This window comes from Piliocolobus tephrosceles, chromosome 1, assembly GCF_002776525.5.
Source record: "Piliocolobus tephrosceles isolate RC106 chromosome 1, ASM277652v3, whole genome shotgun sequence".
In the NCBI taxonomy this organism is placed as follows: Eukaryota; Metazoa; Chordata; class Mammalia; order Primates; family Cercopithecidae; genus Piliocolobus; species Piliocolobus tephrosceles.
The window spans coordinates 87,882,933-87,906,200 of record NC_045434.1 but is presented as its reverse complement, the minus strand read 5'-3'; the positions used below and the strand labels follow the sequence as shown (position 1 = coordinate 87,906,200).

Genomic DNA, 23,268 nt, shown 5'->3' with positions numbered 1-23,268 from the left:
ATGGGATTGTTTCTATATTTGGAGGCCTTCTTGCAGACATGTGATTTGAGTTTAGGAAATGGGATTGTACAAAGAAAAGAGATGGAGACAAAACTGGATGAGGGTTTCGCACTGGGTGTCCCATCCACAGGCCTCAGCAGCCCTGCCACGGATCTGCCCGATTCTTTCGCATCAAGAAGTTGATCTTGCGAGCCATTTCCATGTTGTAGATCCGCCGGCACCTTTCATAGCTTTCCCTCTGTCGCCGGCGGCATGGCTTCTCATAATATCGCCGACGTTTAATGTCCTCAATGAGCCCATCCATAGTGAGGATTCTGTATAAAGGCAAGCAATGAGGTTAGACATTTGGGATCATCATTACTCTTTCCCAGTTTAGCAAATAGTCAGAAGTCGATTGGTCAAACAATTGGTATTTATAAAAATTACAGTGGGAAATGGTGGCAACAGAGCATTAACTGCCTACTTACAGAAGCCTCAATAAGAATCTGTGGGCCGGGTACAGTGGCTCATGCCTGTAATCCCACCACTTTGGGAGGCCAAGGTGAGCAGACTGTTTGAGCCCAGGAGTTTGAGACCAGCCTAGGCAACATGGCATGTGTCTGTAGTGCTAGCAACTTAGGAGGCTGAGGTGGGAGCATCACTTGAGCCCAGGGGAGACTGAGGGTGCAGTGTGCCATGTTTGCACCACTGTACTCCAGCCTGGGTGACAGAGTAAGACCCTGTCTCAAAAAAGAAAAAAAAAAATTTCAGCATGGACAACAAGGCAAAACCCGGTCTCTGCAAATAATACAAATATGGTGGTACACGCCTGCAGTCTCCTCTACTCAGGAGGTTAAGGTGGGAGGATCAATTGAACCTGGGAGTTCGAGGCTGCAGTGAGCTGAGATTCTACCACTGCATTCTAGCCTGGGCAACAGAGTGAGACCTTGACTCAAAAAAAAAAAAAAAAAAAGGCTGAGCACAGTGGCTCATGCTTGTAATTCTAGCACTTTGGGAGGCCAAGGCGGTTGGATCACCTGAGGTCAGGAGTTCAAGACCAGCCTGACTAATATGGTGAAACCCTGTCTCTACTAAAAATACAAAAATTAGCTGTACATGATGGCATGCGCCTGTAGTCCCTCCCAGCTACTCAGGAGGCTGAGGCAGGAGAAATGCTTGAATCTAGGAGGCAGAAGTTGCAGTGACCCAAGATTGCGCCACTCTACTCCAGTCTGGGCAACAGAGTGAGACTCTGTCTCAAAAAAAAAAAAAAAAAAAAAAAAAAAACAGTGGGGAAATAAAAAAGCAATTAATTACATGGTCCTTGCTCTTGTAGAGTTTATAGTCAAAGTTATGTTCTCAAACCTATTTTACCACAACACACCTGAGGGATATGATACAGTCCCTTAAGAACATGTCTCCCTACAGCAATGATTCTCAACTAATGGGCATTTAAGAGACTTCAACTGGGGAGAGTCATTTTCAATAAGAACAAAATCACTAAGGGTGATTCTCTTACTTAAAGTTCCATCCCACCAGGCGTGGTGGCTCACACCTGTAATTCCAGCACTTTGGGAGGCTGAGGTGGGCGGATCACCTGAGGTCAGGAGTTTGAGAGCAGCCTGACCAACATGGAGAAACCCCGTCTCTACTACAAATACAAAATTAGCTGGGCATGGTGGTATATGCCTGTAATCCCAGCTACTCAGGAGGCTGAGGCAGGAGAATTGCTTGAACCCTGGGGGTGGAGGTTGTGGTGAGCCAAGATCACGCCATTGCACTCCAGCCTGGGCAACGAGCGAAATTCCATCTCAAAAAGATCACTTGAGGTCAGGAGTTCAAGACCAGGCTGGCCAACATGGTGAAACCCCGCCTCTACTAAAAATACAAAAATTAGCCGGGCATAGTGGTGGGCACTTGTACTCAGGAGGCTGAGGCAGGAGAATCCCTTGAACTTGGGGTGGAGGCTGTAGTGAGCAGAGATGGTGCCACTGCACTCCAGCAGAGGCAACAGAGACTCTGTCTCAAGGAAAAACAAAACAAAAACAAACTCACAAGAGGCATTAAACCTGAACATGAGACCAAGAAAGTGGTTGTGAAGGAATCCTAAAGAACAACTTATCTGAAGTGTGAATACACAGGTTGCCCTATTTCCACTCTTTTCCTATACCAATTATTGTCTTAAATCAGATCACGTCACTCTGGTGCTAAAAAATCTTTCCTAATGTACAGAATGACCTAAGCCACTAAAGTTTCCAGAATCATCTGCACATTACAACTGCCCAGGGATCCTTTAAACATTCCAAACCCTGGGCCACACCATAGTCTAATTAAACCACAAAGGAGAGGGAAAGGGACATGGGCAGGTTTTTAAGCTTCCCAGGTGATTCTAATGTACAGACAGATTTTGGAACTACTAGTCTAAGCTCAAAGCCTGAACAATTGCACCCTATATACGTATCTTTAATAACCTGCCCTACTGATCACTTGAGGTCAGGAGTTCGAGACAAGCCCGGCCAACGTGGTGAAACCCCGTCTCTACTAAAAATACAAAAATTAGCTGGGCATGGTGGTGCCCATCTGTAATCCCAGCTACTTGGGAGGCAGAGGCAGGAAAATAGCTTGAACCTGGGAGGTGGAGGTTGCAGTGAGTAGAGATCAATGCACTCTACTCCAGACTGGGCGAAAGATGGAGACTCCGTCTCAAAAGACAAAAACAAAACACCTGCCCTATAATGCCAATGCTCTAGTCACACTTAAGTATATGCAGTTCTACAGGCATCCTACATACTTGTTTTTTCTTTGCTCATGATATTCCCTCTACTTGAAATATCATTCTTTTCTTTTTCTTCCTGATGAAATCCTACTTGTTCCTCAAAGGCCCAAATCAATTGTTATCACATCTGTAAACTAGTTCAGGTGAAATCAAACTTTAGCATGCAGTAGTCATCTGGAAAGCCTGTTAAAACAGGGATTGCTGGCTGGCCATGGTGGCTGACACCTATATCCCAGGACTTTGGGAGGCCAAGCTGGCAGGATCGCTTGAGCCCAGGAGTTTGACACTAGCCTGAGCAACATAGTGAGACCCCAATCTCTACAAAAAATAAAAAATTAGCCAGACGTGGTGGCTCACACACCTGCACTCCCAGCTACTTGAGAGGCTGAGGTGGGAGAATGGGAGAATTGCTTTAACCCGGGAGATTGAGACTGCAGTGAGCCATGATCGTGGTACTGCACTCCAGCCTGGGCAAGCAAGACCCTATTTCTTTCGAGATGGAGTTTTGCTCTCGTTGCCCAGGCTGAAGTACAATGGTGCAATCTCAGCTCACTGCAACCTCTGCTTACTGGGTTCAAGCAATTCTCCTGTCTCAGCCTCCCAAGTAGGAATTACAGGCACCCACTATCAGGCCCAGCTAATTTTTGTTATTTTTAGTAGACACAAGGTTTCGCCATGTTGGCCAGGCTGGTCTCGAACTCCTGACCTCAGGTGATCCACCCGCCTCAGCCTCCCAAAGTGCTGGGATTACAGGCGTGAGCCACTGCAGCCGGCTTTTTGTTTTTTTTTTGAGACAGACTCTCGCTCTGTTGCCCAGGCTGGAGTGCAGTGGCACAATCTCTGCTCACTGCAACCTCTGCCTCCCGGGTTCAAGTGATTCTCTTGCCTCAGGCTCCCGAGTAGCTGGGACTACAGACACGTACCACCACACCCAGCTAATTTTTGTATTTTTAGTAGAGACGGAGTTTCATCATATTGGTCAGGCTGGTCTTGAACTTCTGACCTCATGATCTGCCTGCCTGGGCCTCCCAAAGTGCTGGGATTACAGGCATGAGCCACCGTGCTCGGCTGTGAAACCCTATTTCAAAGACCACCACAGACTGCTGTGCCAGTTTCTGATTCTGTAGGCCTAGAGTAGGGGGCCAAGAATTTGCATTTCTAACAATTCCCACCTGATATTGCTGCTGATGGTCCAGGGACAACCAACACCATGGCACGCTGTTAATGGCTCTCTTTTTTTTTTTCTATTTTTTTTAGGCAGGGCCTCACTGTGTTGCCCAGGCTGAAGTACAGTGTCACCATCTTGGCTCCCTGCAGCCTCCGCCTCTCAGGTTCGAGCAATTCTCCTGCCTCAGCCTCCTAAGTAGCTGGGATTACAGGGGCGTACCACCACACCTGGATAATTTTTGTAATTTTAGTAGAGACAGGGTTTCACCATGCTGGCCAGGCTGGTCTCGAACTCCTGACCTCAGGTGATCCACCCGCCTTGGCCTCCCAAAGTGAGGGATTACAGGCGTGAACCACCACGCCCAGCTAATGTCTCTTTTATAGCACTGGTCAAACAGTATTACATTGAACCCCTCACTGGGTTGTGTCCTTTCTAAGGTTAGAGATCAAATCTGTATTTCACTTTTGCACCTAACAAAATACTTGGTGAAGAACAACTAGGAAATGTATGCCAAAAATGAGTCCCTTAGATGACTAATAAATGTCCATAGCACAAGGGATTAAGTGACCTTACAATATATACAGTTCGGCCAGGCGCGGTGGCTCAAGCCTGTAATCCCAGCACTTTGGGAGGCCGAGACGGGCGGATCACGAGGTCAGGAGATCGAGACCATCCTGGCTAATACGGTGAAACCCCGTCTCTGATAGAAAATACAAAAAACTAGCCGGGCGACGAGGCGGGCACCTGTAGTCCCAGCTACTCGGGAAGCTGAGGCAGGAGAATGGCGTGAACCCGGGAGGCGGAGCTTGCAGTGAGCTGAGATCCGGCCACTGCACTCCAGCCTGGGCGGCAGAGCAAGACTCCGTCTCAAAAAAAAAAAAAAAACAATATATACAGTTCTTGGGGATATTAGCTCAGAAAGCCTCAATAGTATGACCTTTACTACGATGGCACATTAGAGTTCAGATAACATTTTTACATCCATCATCCTAACTACACTCCTATGAAATTGTTTAGGCAAAGAATGTCCTCTTTTTATAGATTAGGAAACTGAAGTTCAGAGAGGCTGACCTGCCCAAGATCACAAAATGGAACTATAAGCAGAATTCAGTAGTAAAGTGCTCTACAACAGTATTCTGCTTCTCAAACAAAAACCACCAATTTCAGAAGACAAATTGTTGCAGTATCCATGGGTAAAAGAGGGAGTGAAGAGCTGGGCTAGACTCTTCAATCAGAGTAAAGAGGAAATGGAAGCTGATACAGGACACTGGGAGAAAAGAATGATCTAAGCATGTAAACATTTATTTCTGCTGAGACTTGTGTTTAATACTGTCTAATGAAGGTTGCTTTTTGGACTAGAAAGTATTGGCCGGGCGCAATGGCTCACGCCTGTAATCCCAGCACTTTGGGAGGCCGAGGCGGGCGGATCACAAGGTCAGGAGATCGAGACCATCCTGGCTAAGACGGTGAAACCCCGTCTCTGCTAAAAATACAAAAAATTAGCCGGGCGCGTTGGCAGGCGCCTGTAGTCCCCGCTACTCGGGAGGCTGAGACAGGAGAATGGCGTGAACCTGGGAGGTGGAGCTTGCAGTGAGCCGAGATCGTGCCACTGCACTCCAGCCTGGGTGATGAGCAAGACTCCATCTCAAAACAAAACAAAACAAAACAAAACAAAAACAGAAAGTAGTATACTGGAGAAAATATAGAAAAAAGCCCCTGAAAGAAAAAGATTGGATATATAATATAAAAAGTACAAGGAGACTGGATTTGAGAGAACACAAAAAGGACAGAGATCCTGAATAAATATGACCGAGGAAGAGGCATCTATTAGAATGACAGACAGTTTAAAAGTAGGATGCAACAACACTGCAAGAGGAGGAAGGGGTTGAGTATGACTCAGGAATCCTACTGGAGTTCCAAAAGGCTTCTAAAACAAAGGTGATCATCTTACCAAGGAAATGCCTGTACTGTCAGGCAAAAGGGCAAGACAAGGAAAAAGAATAATAAAAGAACATAAGAATGGTGAAGGGAAAAGAAGAATATAATGATGGGGATTGGTAAATGGCATTCCCTGGATGTACTACTTACTTCCAAAACACAGACCAAATAAATTCCAAGATGCCAGGTGAGGATTCTCTCCCTTACTTGGCACATTCTAGTCATCCTAAAAAAGGCATATATTATCTTCAAATGATCCAGAGTTCCTACAGTAGAGGTATCTACTCAAGTTTACCTCTAATAGAAAAGGATGCAAGAAGAGCTTTGTAAAACACAAGAATAGAGGGGGTGTTACTAATGATGCTTCTGCTTCCAAAAGTAGTTCAAGGACTAGCACATCAAGAGCTTTAGAGTAAACAGATCAGCCTGGAGTTCAGGCGCCTGGCAACCTAATACCGAAGAAGAAACCAGCTGCCAGCTTTAGTGAAATTCAAATGATTATGTAAAAGGAGCCAGGCTGCCTGGAGTGGGGGGAGTTGCGGGTGGCAAATTCACATGTCAGTGTAGCCAGTCTACGTCAGGACAGACGTGTATGCAGAAGGACTCAATGGACCTAGAAGGTAGCCCACTAGGCGTAAAAGGAGTCAACAGGGCATGCTTCCAGTGTACTCACCTTTCTTTGCTTCGGGCCCAGTCAATCATGCAGGGCTTCCTAGCAACCCCCACTTTCCACCACCTCATCCCCGGGCACCAGTGAGGGCCCCCAGTTATATAACAGGCATTTTGTGGTGGCCTCACTGGGCAGACACATAGGCTGTTTCCTTTGTAAGACTCTCTCTGTACTTCAAACATGGTAAGGCTTTAATCACCTCCCTCTAGACTCATTTGCTCTCCTACCTATTGTAATTAGGAGAGAAATTACAGAACGAGTAAATTATTTGTAAACTACCAGCTATGAGAAAGCTGAAAGAGATCAGGAGACGGTTGGAGTGTGAGAGAGATAATACAGAAAAAGTGGCCAGAGACAGGACATTTGGGAAAAGCAGAGAAAAGGAAGAAACAGAAAAGTGCATCAGTCAGAAAATGTGATTAACAGGCAGCAGGAAAACAGAAGACTGGATCACTCCAAAATCAGTCTGCTCACATATACAAGCTTAAAAGTCCTTACCTAGAAAATTATTCTAAGAGGCCAGGCACGGTGGCTCACGCCTGTAATCCCAGCACTTTGGGAGGCCAGGCAGGCCAATCACGAGGTCAGGTGTTCAAGACCAGCCTGGCCAACATGGTAAAACCCCATCTCTACTACAAAAAATTAGCCGGACATGGTGGTAGATGCCTGTAATCCCAGCTACTCGGGAGGCTGAGGCAGGAGAATCACTTGAACCCAGGAGACAGAGGTTGCTGTGAGTGAAGACCATGCAGTCTGGGCAACAGAGCGAGACTCTGTCTCAAAAAAAAAAAAAAAAAAAGAAAAGAAAAAAAAGGAAATTATTCTAAGACTGGTATATGTTTTTTAAAATGCTGCCAGCCAGGTGCCAACCCCTTTTCTTTTTAAGCAATGTAAATTGCTTTATTTCAAATCCTACTCCTACTTTGGTGTTTTAATCCCCGAAGAAAAGGTAATACTGTGCTTCTTAAATAGGGTACTTAACAGAATGCCAAGGGATACAAGAGTTTCTGGACAAATTTGATGCATCTGCCTGGAGCACCAATTTTAACTCGAGGGATCGGAGGTGTTACCCGTAAAACAGATGCAATGGCAGCTAATACGAAGTTCACCTTAAATTTTAATTTAGGGAAACTTCAAAGAAATTCCATGTTTGCTTATAGTAGCAGAACCCCTATAGTTCATTCACACTCCTGTGCTGTTAATGACACTTCAGTGGAAAAGTTTGACAAACATTTTTTTTTTTTTTTGAGACGGAGTCTGGCTCTGTCACCCAGGCTGGAGTGCAGTGGCCGGATCTCAGCTCACTGCAAGCTCCTCCTCTCAGGTTTACGCCATTCTCCTGCCTCAGCCTCCCGAGTAGCTGGGACTACAGGCGCCCGCCACCTCGCCCAGCTAGTTTTTTGTATTTTTTAGTAGAGACGGGGTTTCACCGTGTTAGCCAGGATGGTCTCGATCTCCTGACCTCGTGATCCGCCCGTCTCGGCCTCCCAAAGTGCAGGGATTACAGGCTTGAGCCACCGCGCCCGGCTGACAAACATTAAATAAGGAAGTGACGAAAAAGATAAAGGAACATTTATGTTCATTAAGAAGACATTTATTTAATGAGAGCTTCAGATGTGCCAGACACTTTGGTAAATCCAAGAGATATACAAATGAAAAAGCCTAAGTTTCTGTCCCTAAGGAGGCTACAAGTCTTTTTTTTTTTTTGAGACAGGGTTTCACTCTGTCACTTAGGCTGGAGTGCAATGGCGTGATCTCGGCTCACTGCAACCTCCTCTCCTGGGTTTAAGCAATTCTCCTGCCTCAGCCTCCTGAATAGCTGGGATTACAGGCGTGCACCACCATACCCGGCTAATTTTTATATTTTTTAGTAGAGACGGGGTTTCACTATGTTGGCCAGGCTGGTCTCGAACTCCTAACCTCAAATGATCCACTTGTCTTGGCCTCCCAAAGTGCTGGGATTACAGGCATGAGTCACGGTGCCCGGCCAGGAGGCTACAAGTCTATTATAATAATTTTCAATCCTGGTGAAATCTCATGGTATTTTTTTTTTAAATGCTGCCAGCCAGGTGCCAACCCCTGGAGATTCTAATTCATCTCAGATTGGGCCCTGGCATTAGTTTTGTTTTCCTGACAGTTCCCCAGGTGATCCTAATAGGCAGCCAGGGTTGAAACCACAGGGTGTCACACTGACCACTCTCCTGCTGTTTAATATTAACACTTCCACCCAGGAAATAGGTATGTGTAAAATGCCAGTCATCAATAAAAAGAGAACCATAAAAGTAGTATGTGCGCTGGGTGTGGTGGCTCACGCCTGTAATTCCAACACTTTGGGAGGCCGAGATGGGTGGATTACCTGTGGTCAGGAGTTCGAGACCAGGCTGGCCAACATGGTGAAACCCTGTCTCTACTAAAAATACCAAAACTAGCCGGGCATGGTGGCAGGCGCCTGTAATCCCAGCTACTTGAGGGGCTGAGGCAGGAGAATCACTTGAACCCAGGAGGCGGAGGTTGCAGTGAGCTGAGATCACGCCATTGCGCTCCAGCCTGGGGGACAAGAGCGAGACTTCGTCTCAAACAAGCAAAAAACAGAAAAAAAATAGGAAAAGCAAAAACTGAATGTTTATTAAATTAAAAATATAGTGGCTGACAAGGATTTTTAAAACAGACAGATATAAAGGGGTATAGACAACCTTAGACAAAGAAGTAAGAAGAGAGTCTTCTCTCAAAAGATAAGAGCTGGCCTTATGTTTTCTGCAAACCTCGTATCAATGAAGAGATAATCAGGAAGGAGATGAGAAATATTTTGTTTCTCAGATTCTTTGTTTCAAATTTTAAGTGTAAATGGGGATGCATTCCATATATGATATGGGGCATCACTGCAGTCTCTGTCTCCCAGATTCAAGCGGTTCTTCTGCCTCAGCCTCCCGAGTGGCTGGGATTACAGACCTGTGCCACCATGCACAGCTAATTTTTGTATTTTTAGTAAAGACGGGGTTTCGCCATGTTGGCCAGGCTAGTCTGGAACATCTGGCCTCAAGTGATCCAGCTTCCTCTGCCTCCCAAAGTGCTGAGAATACTCGAGTGAGGCACTGCACCCAGCCACTACTCTCCAGATAAAACTGTAAGAAGTGGTTCGGCTGGACATGGTGGCTCACGCCTGTAATCCCAGCACTTTGGGAGGCCAAGGCGGGCAGATCACGAGGTCAGGAGATCGAGACCATTCTGGCTAACACGGTGAAACCCCATCTCTACTAAAAATACAAAAAATTAGTTGGGGTGGTGGCATGTACCTGTAGTCCCAGCTAGTCAGAAGGCTGAGGCAGGAGAACTGCTTGAACCTGGGAGGCGGAGGTCACAGTGAACTGAGACTGCACCACTGCACTCTAGCCTGGGCGACAGAGGGAGACTCCATCTCAAATAAATAAATAAAAGAAGTGGTTCAGTAAATAATACTATACCACAAATTTTGTTGTTGTCAAAGTAGCTAATTTTCTAAAAACAAAATTCTTGTTTTTGTGTTATCTGTACTTTACGAATAAGGGAACTAAAACTGAGCCTTTTGGAAATTTGTTTACCATTAAGTAATAGCTATCCTTTGATCTTTCAATAATATAAACATCTCAACAACCATGGCCAGAAGACCCATCTAAATCTACCAAAATAAATCATACAGAAAAAGATTTACAGGGAGAAGTCAGAAAAAAAGAGTGAAGTTATACATAACACATGCCTTTTCCCAAATTCAATATTCATCTCACTAGCTAACTCACTACATGGTCTGGATGTGACCCATAAAGACGTTCATTTTAGGCTGAGTGCAGTGGCTCAAGCCTGTAATCCCAGCACTTTGGGAGGCCAAGGCGGGTGAATCACATGAGATCAGGAGTTTGAGACCAGCCTGACCAACACGGAGAAACCCCATCTCTAGTGAAAATAGAAAATTAGCCAGGTGTGGTGGCGCATGCCTGTAATCCCAGCTACTCAGAAGGCTGAGGCAGGAGAATCGCTTGAACCTAGGAGGCAGAGGTTGTGGTGAGCTGAGATGGCGCCATTGCACTCCAGCCTGATCAATAAGAGCAAAACTCTGTCTCCAAAAAAAAAAAAAAATCGTTCATATTGTTACTTCCAAGATAGCAAGATAGGGGCAGAGAAAGGTCATCAGACATAATATACTTCTCCGACATGCCACCAGAAGGTCTGAAATAGGAGAGCTGGGAATGAGGAGAAATAGAGAAAAATGAAACAGGATACCTTACAACCTGGTACTTATCTTTACTTTCAGCTAAGTGACAATGTAGAGAGAACAGCTTCAGGCCAAGGATATGATTGTTATGCACATAGAATGAGGTGATGCGCTGACCCCAGATTTTTTGTTTTGTTAGTCTTACTCTGTGGCCTAGACTGGAATGCAGTGGCATGATTCTGGCTCACTGCAGCCTCCGCTTCCCAGGTTCAAGTGATTCTCCTGCCTCAGCCTCCCAAGTAGCTGAGATTACAGGCCCCTGCCACCACATCTGGCTAATTTTATATATTTAGTAGAGACGTGGTTTCACCATGTTGGCCAGGCTTGTCTCAAACTCCTGACCTCAGGTGATCCACTCGCCTCAGCCTCCCAAAGTGCTGGGATTACAGGCATGAGCCACCACGCCTGACCCTAAGACCAGATCCTTTTAAAAGACATATAAACCATTCTGAGCCTGCAACTGCTTCTCATTTACACAGCTTCTGACAGCATTTTTTCCTCACTAATGTGATCTTCTGCCATCTGACCTTCTACACCTAGAACTCTCTGCTTTGCTAAGAACTAGATTCCCTTTCCTTTGCCCTCTCAGTCCTCAAGAACCCTAACGATATTTAAACCCAATCAGATGAGGATTCTGGGTTTTTCTTTTTTAAAGCTACACCTACTGAAATGATAAGATAAGGATTCTAAATTGGAAAATGAACTACCGTAAGTCTCTCCATTTCTTTTTTTTTTTTTTTTTTTTTTGAGGCGGAGTCTTGCTCTGTCGCCCGGACTGGAGTGCAGTGGCCGGATCTCAGCTCACTGCAAGCTCCGCCTCCCGGGTTTACGCCATTCTCCTGCCTCAGCCTCCCAAGTAGCTGGGACTACAGGTGCCCGCCACCTCGCCCGGCTAGTTTTTGTATTTTTAGTAGAGACGGGGTTTCACCGTGTTAGCCAGGATGGTCTCGATCTCCTGACCTCGTGATCCGCCCGTCTCGGCCTCCCAAAGTGCTGGGATTACAGGCTTGAGCCACCGCGCCCGGCAAGTCTCTCCATTTCTAGTAAGACTGTAAATAATCTATTATTAAAGAACACTGCATTCAAAAGATGTGCTTTAGGCTCCTATCCACCATTCAGTAATTGCATAACCCAATAAAGATAATCTGATCTTCCAAGGCTTCCCTTACTTGTGAAATAAACCTACCACATTAAAGGCCTTAAGGCAATATCTTTCCTACATTTTTTTAAGAGACGTGGTCTCACTATGCTTCCTAGGTTAGAGTGGAGTGATTATTCACAGGCACAAGAGTGCACTCACACTCCAGTCTTGGACTCCTGGGTTCAAGCAATTCTCCTGCCTCAGCCTCTGGAGCAACTGGGACTACAGGAGCCCCTTCCTTACAATTCTTTGGTAATTCAACTCAACAAGCGTTTGTGGCCGGGCGCGGTGGCTCAAGCCTGTAATCCCTGCACTTTGGGAGGCCGAGACGGGCGGGTCACGAGGTCAGGAGATCAAGACCATCCTGGCTAACACGGTGAAACCCCGTCTCTACTAAAAAATACAAAAAACTAGCCGGGCGAGGTGGCGGGCGCCTGTAGTCCCAGCTACTCGGGAGGCTGAGGCAGGAGAATGGCGTAAACCCGGGAGGCGGAGCTTGCAGTGAGCTGAGATCCGGCCGCTGCACTCCAGCCTGGGTGGCAGAGCAAGACTCCGTCTCAAAAAAAAAAATCAAAATATAAAGAGAAATCAGTGGTAAAGTATTACTAGTGGTAAAGTATTACTAGTGGTAAAAATCAGGATGCCTGTAATCCCAGCATCCTGGAAGGCCGAGGCGGGTGGATCACAAGGTCAAGAGATTGAGACCATCCTGGACAACATGGTGAAACCCCGTCACTACTAAAAATACAAAAATTAGCCAGGCGTGGTGGCAGGCACCTGTAGTCCCAGCTATTCGGGAGGCTGAGGCAGCAGTCACTTGAACCCAGGAAGCAGAGGTTGCAGTGAGTCGAGACTGTGCCACTGTGCTCCAGCCTGGCAACAGAGCAAAAAAAAGTATTATTAGGGCTCTTCTACATCTTTTAGCCCGGCATTCAAAAATTTTCAATAAAGCTATAAAGCTCCTCCACCCCAGCTAGTTCATTTCCATTTATGTATTTTTCCTTATGCTGTATCTTTCCTCAAAACTTGTAAGCTTTCCCATCTTTCTTTTTTTTCCCTTTCTTCTTATTTAATATTTTTAGAAATGGGCTCTTGCTATGTTTACCAGATCGGTCTTGAACTCTTGGCAAAAAGCAATCCTCCCTACTAGGCCTCCCAAAGTGCTAGGATTACAGGTGTGAGTCATCCCACCCAGCCAGCTTTCCCATCTTTGGCCTGCTTCTCTAGGATCCCAATCTGAATTTACCATTTCCTTTAGCTTTGTCCCACACCAATACCTCTCTCAACTTTCTATTTATCATACTATGTTCCTGCTTCCTAGCAATTTCACATCTTGATTTTCCCTTTGGGCTCTTTTTTAAGTCTTCGAAAGAATTCAGGTTCCTCATAAAAGTGATTACGCTTGGGCAACATGGCGAGACTCCTTCTGTGCAGAAAATACAAAAATTAACTGCAGTGGTGGCGTCCGCCGCTAGACCCAGCTACTCAGGAGACTGAGGCGGGAGGGTTATTGAGCGACACAGCAAGACCCTGTCTCAATTTAAAAAGTGGGGCCGGGTGCAGTGGCTCAGCCTGTAATCCAGGCACTTTGGGAGGCAGAGGCGGGTGGATCACTTGACGTCGGGAGATTGAGACCATCCTGGCCAATAAGGTGAAACCCCGTCTCTACTAAAAATACAAAAATTAACCGGGTTTGGTGGCGGGCACCTGTAGTCCCAGCTGCTCCGGAGGCGGAGGCAGGAGAATGGCATGAACCCGGGAGGCGGAGCTTCCAGTGAGCTGAGATTGTGCCACTGCACTCCAGCCTGGGTGAGAGAGGCTCCATCTCAAAAAAAAAAAAATTAAATTAAATTAAAAGCGGAGAGGTGGAGGGGAGTGATTACTTGTTGAATAAGATTCATACAGTTAGGTTTGAGGAACAACTTTTTTTCTTTTCTTTTTTTTTTTTTTGAGACAGAGTCTCACTCTGTTGCCCAGGCTGCAGTGCAGTGGCTCGATCTCGGCTCACTGCAACCTCTGCCTCCCGGGTTCAAGCGATTCTCCTGCCTCAGACTCTCGGGTAGCTGAGATTACAGGCGCCTGCCACCACGCTCGGCTAATTTTTGTATTTTTAGTAGAGATGGGGTTTCACCATGTTGGCCAGACTGGTCTGAAACTCCTGACCTCATGTGATGCACCCGCCTCGGCCTCCCAAAGTGCTGGGATTACAGGCGTGAGCCACCGCGCCCGGCCCAGAACTTCATTTAAGATAATAAACTGAGAGACTGAGACGTTTCAAGAGACTGTGAACACCTAGGCTGGCACTGCTTTGAGAACAATCAACGAAAGAGGAAGGAACAGAATAACCACCGCACTTCCCAGAGAGTCTAGGCATGATTCTGGTCCCTTAACAGTTACCTGTTTAGGATCCTGTATGCACTTTCCACGTTCCCTTCCTGTACCATCACAGTCCTGGCGATGAACTTCAGATGTTTTGCCATGACCTTGGATTTAAACCTTCACTCTGTAGAGCCTAAAGGATGATGGAGAAAGGGTGAGGAAATTAGAAAGAGAAACGCAACATAATACAAACTACACCGCGCGGCTTATTTAGGATTTGGAAATTCAGCATGCTCAGGGACGCGCGAGATGGAGCACACAGAAGTCACCCTAGAAAGCAGACGCGAATCGTTATCTCTTATTCTCACTGCCAATCCAAATCCTCGCATAGAGAAGAAAAGAGATGGTAGCCGGGCATGGGGAGGGCAGGAGCGACAAGAAAGCGCCGCAGGGTCCCAACCACCGCATAGTTCCAAAAGCGGTTGGGTTGGGAGTTGGGAAAGGACTCTTGGTTGGTCTTTGGAAAAGCGGGCGAAAGCCCGCAAACCTGCCCTCTCGCCAAGCCAGCCTTCCTTTACCCAAAGCCTGCACAACTCCTCACCCGGCGTCCTCAGTACCTAGCCGACCCGAAGGCTTCTCACTACCGGAAGCGGAAACTACGGAATCGCCAGCGCCGCGCAAAGAAACAGGCTGAGGGAGACGACGTGCGTGGAAACCATAGCAACGTCCTTTATGGCCTGGCTTGGCTGAAGCTCTTCCCCGGGCCTGGACTCTACACCTGACAAAGCAAAATATTCATTGACTTTTAAAATTCCCCCGAAACACGTTTCTCGCCCTCTCATGGAGTCGAAGTCCATCGGCCTCTGAGAAGGTCAGCCCCATTTCATACTCCTTAATCCTGTGAAATCCTTGATAAATATTTGAGCCATTCCTCTTTCTCGATGGAAAACGAGAAGTAGGCGCTTCCTGAGGATGCTTCCTGTCTTTTCTTAGGAAAGGACAGGCTCTTTGAGATATCTCCGGACGAAAAATAGATTGATTCATAAACGTCGTCTGCCTACGTGCTAAGGAAAAGAAATAAACACACTGTGAGTTTCCTATATCATCTTCCCACTAATTTAGCTACATAAAGTGAAACCAATAAAGATATGGGAAACACCTGCAGGGTTTAGACTACAAAATTATGTCAGCTTCGATGCCTTTTCGTGCTAATGAGACCTACTGAAAAACCTCCTTTTAAATTTCTTCTCCACTGTGGAGACACCCGTCCTCTTATTTGTATGCTACCTATACATATCCATTTATGGTTATTCACCTAAGTTAACATCTAATGGCTGTGGGAAACGTACCTCCCTTAGAGAGTGCGCGCGCGCGTGCACACACACGCACAGGCGTGTGCATCCTCCTCAGTTAATGCTAACAACTCACACAAACACTTAAGCCCACCTCAGAGTAAGCCAGGTCCAAAGTAACGAAATAGAACTAGATTGCGACATTATTATGCTTGTCAGTAAACTTTCACTGAATGACTACTCTGTGTCAGATACTCTTGATACCACTCTAGTGCCTCCTGGACCACTAGGAGACAGTATATAGACATAAAAGATACTAAAACGAGGTAGTATATAATAAATGCAAAATAAATTATGTGGGCTAGGCACGGTGGCTCACGCCTGTAATCCCAGCACTTTGAGAGGCCAACACAGGCGGATCACTTGAGCCCGGGAGTTCGAGACCAGCCTGGGCAACAAAGCAAAAGTCCCATCTTTATAAAAAATACAGAAATTAGCTGGGTGTGGTGGCATGACCTGTCGTCCCAGCTACTTGGGAGGCTGAGGGGGAGGATCACCTGAGTCTGGGAGGTCAAGGCTGCAGTGAGCTGTGATCACACCACTGCACCCTGGCCTGGGCAATAGTGTGAGACCCTGTCTCGAAAAATTAAATAGAAACAAACAAACAAATAAATAAATAAATCGGGCCAGGCACGGTGGCACATGCCTGTAATCCCAGCACTTTGGGAGGCTGAGGCGGGTAGATCACCTGAGGTCAGGAATTCGAGACCAGACTGGTCAACATGGTGAAACCCTGTCTCTACTAAAAATACAAAATTAGCCAGGCGTGGTGCTGCATGCCTGTAATCCCAGCTACTTGGGAGGCTGAGGCAGGAGAATCACTTGAACCTGGGAGGTGGAGGTTGCAGTGAGCCGAGATCGCACCATTGCACTCCAGCCTGGGCAACAAGAGTGAAACTCCATTTCAAAAAATAAATAAACAAACAAATAATAAATAAAATATTGCCACAGCGTAATGTGGTGAAAGGCACTGGCTTCAAAGTTGGGAGATCTGGATTCTATCCCAATTCTAATACTCATCAGGCCTATGACCTTGAATAAGTCATTTAAAACCAGGGGTCTGGAGACTACTGTCTACAGGTCAAATCCTGCTCCACCTGTTTTTGTAAATAAGACTGTTGAACTACAGTCATGCTTATTTGTCTGTGTATTATGTATGGCTGCTTTGGGCTACAAGGGCCGAGTTGGGTAGTTGCAATAGAGACATAAAGCCTACAAAGCCTAAAATATGTACTATCTGGCCTTGCCAGACTCACTCTATTTCCTCATCTCTAAAATGGGACTAATTTTGCCCTGTCAGTCTCACAAAATTTGTCATGGGAATCAAATAGAATAAAATATGAAGATGCACCGGGCGCGGTGGCTCACGCCTGTAATCCCAGCACTTTGGGAGGCCAAGGCGGGTGGATCACGAGGTCAGGAGATGGAGACCATCTTGGCTAACACAGTGAAACCCTGTCTGTACTAAAAATACAAAAAATCAGCTGGGCGTGATGGCGCTTGCCTGTAGTCTCAGCTACTTGGGAGGCTAAGGCAAGAGAATTGCTTGAACCTGGGAGGTGGAGGTTGCAGTGAGCTGAGATGGCACCACTGCACTCCAGCCTGGGTGACAGAGCGAGACTCCGTCTCTGAAAAAAAAAATATATTAAGATACGTTGAAAGAAAGGAAGGGAGAGAGGAACTGATGTTAATAAGTTCTGTTAACCACTACCATTGGATCAGCTGAAGAGTAACATTTTTGAGAGCCTACTATATACCAAACCCTGTACTAGGTGGGTGTTTTTTGTTTTTGTTTGTTTTTCTGAGGCAGAGTCTCACTCTTGTTGCCCAGCTAGAATGCAGTGGCATGATCATAGCTCACTGCAGCCTGGACCTCCTGGGCTCAGGTGATCTTTCCACCTCAGCCTCCCAAGTAATTGGGATTACAGGGACATACCACCACACCCAGCTAATTTTTTGTATTTTTAGTAGAGACTAATTTTTTGTAGTTTTAGTAGTTTCATGACTTTGCCCAGGCTGGTCTCCCAAAGTGCTAGGATTACAAGCGTGAGCCACCCCACCAGGCCCCAAACCCTGCACCAGGTGTTTTATGTACATGATTCCATTTAATGGAGTAAAGGGCCAAACACTGAGTATATAGATCATGTTTAACAGAAAGAATGATAGGATGGACTTTAGTTAGTCATTGAAAGAGGGCAGGGTTTAGATAACAGAAGCAAAGCAGGAAAGGTTTGAACAAGATCTTAGGGGCAAAAAGGTGTAGTGTTCGGGAGTCAAAAAAAAACAAAACAAAAAAACAAAAAAACACACAAAAAACTGCACCAGAGGGATCATGCAGGGGAGCACAGGGAAAAATAGAGCCTGTGATTAAAGATTTTGGACTTTCTTCTCAAAGCATTGGAGAGCCATTGAAGAATTTGAATAGGATATGATATGCAAAGCACTGTTCCAGGAAAATCAACCTGGTTATCAGCGAAAAGGGATTAGAAGTAAGAGAGACTATTGGTACAGTGAAGTCTAGAGCAGACTGGTGGCAATGGAATGGATAGGAAGAAATGGATTTTAAGAGATATTCCAAATAAAGAATAAAAAGGATTTGGTGACCAGATGGCACCAAATTTTAAGCCTAGTTACCCAGAGGAAAAAAAAAAAAAAAACTATGGTACCTAGCGATACCACAGGTAGCACTAACAGAAGAGGAGACTGTAAAAAGTGGTAGCTGGCCAGGCATAGTGGCTCATGCCTGTAATCCCAGCAGGCGTGGCATTGGGAGGCTGAGGTGGGTGGATCACGAGGTCAGGAGTTCAAGACCAGCCTGGCCAACATGGTGAAACCCCATCTCTACTAAAAATACAAAAAATAGCTGGGTATGGTTGTGGGTGACTGTAATCCCAGTTACTCAGGAGGCTGAGGCAGAATCATTTGAATTTGGGAGGCAGAGGTTGCAGTGAGCCGGGATCACACCATTGTACTCCAGCCTGGGTGACATGGTGAGACTCCGTCTCAAAAAAAAAAAAAAAAAAAAAAAAAAGTGGTAGCAGGACATGTTTTCAGGAAAGAATAATTTGATTGGTGATTACTGGAAAACACATCAGACTGGAAACCGAGTTCTGTTCCACACATCGTATTGTCCTAGATAAGTCTCCTAAGTTTCGTTTCGTTTCTTTTCTTTCCCTTTTCTTTTTTTTTTTTTTGAGACAGAGTTTCACTCTTGTTGCCCAGGTTGGAGTACAATGGCTTAATCTGGGATCACCACAACCTCCGCCTTCCAGGTTCAAGGGATTCTCCTGCCTCAGCCTCTGGAGTAGCTGGGATTACAGGCATGCGCCACCACACCTGGCTAATTTTTTTTTTTGTATTTTTAGTACAGACAGGGCTTCTCTATGTTGGTCAGGCTGGTCTCGAACTCCCGACCTCAGGTGGGCCACCTGCCTTGGCCTCCAAAAGTGCTGGGATTACAGGCATGAGCCACCGCGCCTGGCCCTAAGTTTCTTTATGTATCAAATGAAGAGGTTGGGTTGAACTGGATGTACAAGAGGCATTTTTTTTTTTTTTTTTTACAGGGAGTCTTACTCTGTCACCCAGGCTGGCATGCAGTGGTGGATCTCAGCTCACTGCAACCTCTGCCTCCCAGGTTCAAGCAATTCTCGTGCATCAGCTCCTGAGTAGCTGGGATTACAGATGTGCACCACCACACCCAGTTACTTTTTGTATTTTTAGTAGAGACTGGGTTTCCCCATGTCAACCAGGCTGGTCTTGAACTCCTGACCTCCAGGGCTCCACCCGCCTCAGGTGGGATTATAGGTGTGAGCCACCATGCCCAGCCAAGAGGCATATCTTGAAACACTGAAAGTTTCAATAATGTTTAAGTACCAGCAATAGGTAAATAAAACTGTCCAACAGAAACTTACACACTCAGTATGCCATCTCGGGAAAGATTGGGACTAGAGATAAAGCTGTAGCAGTCTTCTAAGTTGAAGTAATAATTAAAGCCACAAAAGAATGTAGTCAGAGATAAAGGGCCAAGGCCTGAGCCTAGGGGAACACCCACACTTTGGAGTAGGTTGAAGTGGGGCCCTTAAGAGACCTAGACCTTGCTGCCAGATAGGTAAGAGGAGGATTAGGATAGTGTGCTGTCATGGGATCTGAGGGCGGAGAGTTTCAGTAGGCAGCACTGAGTGTCAAATGATACAGAGAGCATAATGTACATAGCCTTTGTAAAGGGTATAGCTGGGCCGGGCGCGGTGACTCAAGCCTGTAATCCCAGCACTTTGGGAGGCCGAGACGGGCGGATCACGAGGTCAGGAGATTGAGACCATCCTGGCTAACCCGGTGAAACCCCCGTCTCTACTAAAAAATACAAAAAACTAGCCGGGCGAGGTGGCGGGCGCCTATAGTCCCAGCTACTCGGGAGGCTGAGGCAGGAGAATGGTGTGAACCCGAAAGGCAGAGCTCGCAGTGAGCTGAGATCCGGCCACTGCACTCCAGTTTGGGTGACAGAGCAAGACTCCGTCTCAAAAAAAAAAAAAAAAAAAAAAAAAAAGGGTAAAGCTGCTGATTGGGGGGAAGCTAGATCTAGATTATAATACTGGTTCTGTGGGCTCATTAGTAACTTTGGAAGGTGCAACAAAGTGAAAGCAGCGGAAGCTAGGCTGCAAGGGGTTAAAGACTGAGTGGCAGAAAGGAATTAGAAAGAGTATAAATAGACTACATTGTCAAGAATTATGGAGAAAATTAGAGGACAATCAGCCTTAAGATATGTTTTTAAGGAGGAAGGATCTGATCATATTTGTGATCAAATCATTCCATTGCCACTACTCTAGTCTGATCATACTTGTGATATTTGGACAAATAAATGTTGTTGGGACAAACTGAAGTTACAAGATAAAGAGGGGATATGTGACACAGCAAAAGTTCCAGGGGCGAAGGTAATCAAACCGATAGGTTTGCCTTTAAAAGGAGGTCATATTCTCTGAAAATAAGGGGAGGCAATTATTCCCTGAGAACAGAAGACTTGAGAATGGGTGAAAGATGTGTAACTACTTGTGAGAATCATACTAAAGAGCAATAAGCAATGACTAAGTTGTCAGAGAAGCCTGATGCCCTACAAAGGATTAGGATGGGAGAGGAAATGGTTTTGGTGGAAAGTGAGACAAATCAGAAAGAGGGTAATATACAAACAAGGGTAGTTATAGATCCATTCATGGTCTTCATTTTTGCCTCCTCCTAACACTGAGTTGCCTTCCTTAGTCCAGCATACATCTAGCACCTGCAGTTTTTCTTATTTTTTTTGAGACAGAGTCTCACTCTGTTGCCCAGGCTGGAGGGCAGTGACGTGATCTTCGCTCACTACAACCTCCACTTTCCAGGTTCAAGTGATTCTCCTGCCTCAGCCTCCCGAGTACCTTGGATTACAGGCACCCACCACCATGCCCGGTTCATTTTTTAGTATTTTTAGTAGAGACAGGGTTTCACCATGTTGGCCACGGCTTGTCTCAAACTCCTAACCACAAGTGATCTGCCCACCTCAACCTCCCAAAGTGCTGGGATTACAGGCATGAGCCACTGTGCCTGGCCTAGCTGCAGCTTTTTGAGTAAGTATGAAGCCTAGTGTCTTGAGGTGTTCCCAAGTCTGACAATTCTAGGGAGCCCTTTCCTCTTTACAACTGGCAACCACAGTGGCTGTTTTGGCTGTTGTGTTCCTCCTCTGGCAGCAGAAACCTACATATGCGTTTACCACAGGCATCAACAGCTCCCATCAAAGCAAAGAGCTAGCCCAGAGCAGAAGAACCTGCAAGTCTGGGCCAGCTGGAAGATTACAAAGGTGTCAAAACAAAGGGAAAGGTATAGTGTCTAAGCCTGAATGAAAACATAAACCCGGCCGGGCACCGGGGCTCACACCTGTAATCCCAGCACTTTGGGAGGCTGAGGTGGGCGAATCACTTGAGGTCAGGAGTTCGAGACCAACCTGGCCAACGTGTAGTGAAACCCCATATCTACAAAAATACAAAAATTAGCCAGGCATGGTAGCATGTGCTGTAACCCCAGCTACTCAGGAGACTAAGGCTTGAGAATCGCTTGAACCCAGGAGGTAGAGGTTGCAGTGAGCCGAGATCGTGTCACTGCACTCTAGCCTGGGAAACAGAGCGAGACTGCATCTCAAAACACAACAACAGAAAAACCCCATAAACCCAACTCTGAACTCTGTAACTGTTTCAAGGATGTTCCCTAGGAAAACAGCAGTAGAGTCCCCTTCTCCCACAAGTCTTATATTGTCATCCAGACTCTCACTTGGTAGAGCTCATGTTCACAAACATCCCCATCCCTTTTCTACTTTTACTGCAGCTCAGAGGATACGGATTGGTTTTGGAGGCAGAAAGTTTTCAATTTCCCCCAATCAGCAAACTGTTTAGGTATAAAAAAATTTCTTTAATCAGAAAGGATTTATCTTCCCTCAACACAAATGCACACATTAAAAGTAAAAATACATATATACATGAATATTTACACAGATTAGAAATCACAGTGGACAGCTGTATGCCCCGGGCTAGAGGTTGAGAAGATGAGCATCAGGAGCAACTGGAGGATGGCTTCTCTGCTGCTCCCGGTGTCCTTTGGTCATCTTTCTGGCCAAGGTGGGTAGACTGGGAGGGGATAGGGTATAGCTCCAGTCTGATGGCAGAGTTACTGGCAAACTGTAGCAACGAGGCCCCTCTCCAGATAGTTTCATAGGCTCACCAGGGATGACAGGAGATGCTGTAGTAGGTGGGACTGGAGTGGTTGGGGCAGAGTGGGTAAAGGGTTGCACTCCATGCTGTAGGAAAAGAATGACACCAATACCGGTTCCAGTGCCTAAAGGACCGTGGCTAAAGGAGATAGTACCTGGGGAGCTGAGAGGGGGGTTGCAAATTGGAGTGGTGTGGATCCAGGTGAGGTTCATAGCTGGCCATTCTGTGAGGTGCCAAGGCTGCTTTGGTTTGAAAGCTAGATGTCCTAGCTGTGTCTGGTCCATCTTTTCCATAGGAGATGTAGGAGAGGAAGCAGCTGAATCACTGTGGTGGCTTGGAAAATGCTACGGAGGGGAGAAATGAGAAAAAAAAATGTGGAGAAAGCTTTCAGATGAGCTCCACCTGGTTACTTAAACCTTTGCATTCCTTGGGAACTCAGTTTGCAATACAAACATACCTCGTTTTACGCAGCAGATGTGATCTTGCCAGGCCATGATTAAGTAAAAGTTTTAGTAACTAAATTATACTTTCATTTATTCAAAAAATAAATGGCCTACTATGCACCACATACTACATTAGACACTGGATATCCAGAGATGAACAAAAAACAAACAGTTCCATAGGTTCTCACTATTTATAAAATAATCCCTTTTAGAATTTCTTTGAGGCCGGGCGCGGTGGCTTAAGCCTGTAATCCCAGCACTTTGGGAGGCTGAGACGGGTGGATCACGAGGTCAGGAGATCGAGACCATCCTGGCTAACATGGTGAAACCCCGTCTCTACTAAAAATACAAAAACTAGCTGGGCGAGGTGGCGGGCGCCTGTAGTCTCAGCTACTCGGGAGGCTGAGGCAGGAGAATGGCTAAACCCGGGAGGCGGAGCTTGCAGTGAGCTGAGATCCGGCCACTGCACTCCAGTCCAGGCGACAGAGCGAGACTCCGCCTCAAAAAA

The 23,268-nt window shown here is 46.1% G+C and overlaps 2 protein-coding genes across 7 annotated transcripts in view; both read right to left on the bottom strand.

Annotated features, from left to right (window-relative positions):
- MRPS21 (mitochondrial ribosomal protein S21) lies at positions 1–15,017 on the bottom strand. Of its 3 annotated transcripts, none has more exons than XM_023213583.2 (3): positions 14,839–15,017; positions 14,316–14,430; positions 1–314 (listed from the first exon to the last, which is right to left on the bottom strand). In XM_023213583.2, exons 2-3 carry the CDS (start codon positions 14,396–14,398, stop codon positions 134–136), a joined length of 264 nt encoding a protein of 87 aa, XP_023069351.1. In that variant the 5' UTR covers positions 14,399–14,430; positions 14,839–15,017; the 3' UTR covers positions 1–133. The 3 variants fall into 3 exon arrangements, with proteins under 3 accessions (XP_023069351.1, XP_023069354.1, XP_023069352.1); XM_023213586.2 differs by having other exon boundaries at positions 14,855–14,888; XM_023213584.2 differs by having other exon boundaries at positions 14,816–14,887.
- A 6,980-nt stretch (positions 15,018–21,997) lies between these two features.
- The window catches only part of CIART (circadian associated repressor of transcription), a 5,694-nt gene continuing 4,423 nt past the window's right edge, over positions 21,998–23,268 (bottom strand). For 3 of the 4 annotated variants that reach the window (XM_023214380.2, XM_023214378.3, XM_031935987.1), the window contains one exon: positions 21,998–22,661. In XM_023214380.2, the coding sequence (XP_023070148.1) occupies positions 22,137–22,661 (525 nt within the window). In that variant the 3' untranslated portion in view covers positions 21,998–22,136. The remainder of the gene's footprint in view (positions 22,662–23,268) is intronic. The other variant, XM_023214379.1, reaches the window with a different exon arrangement.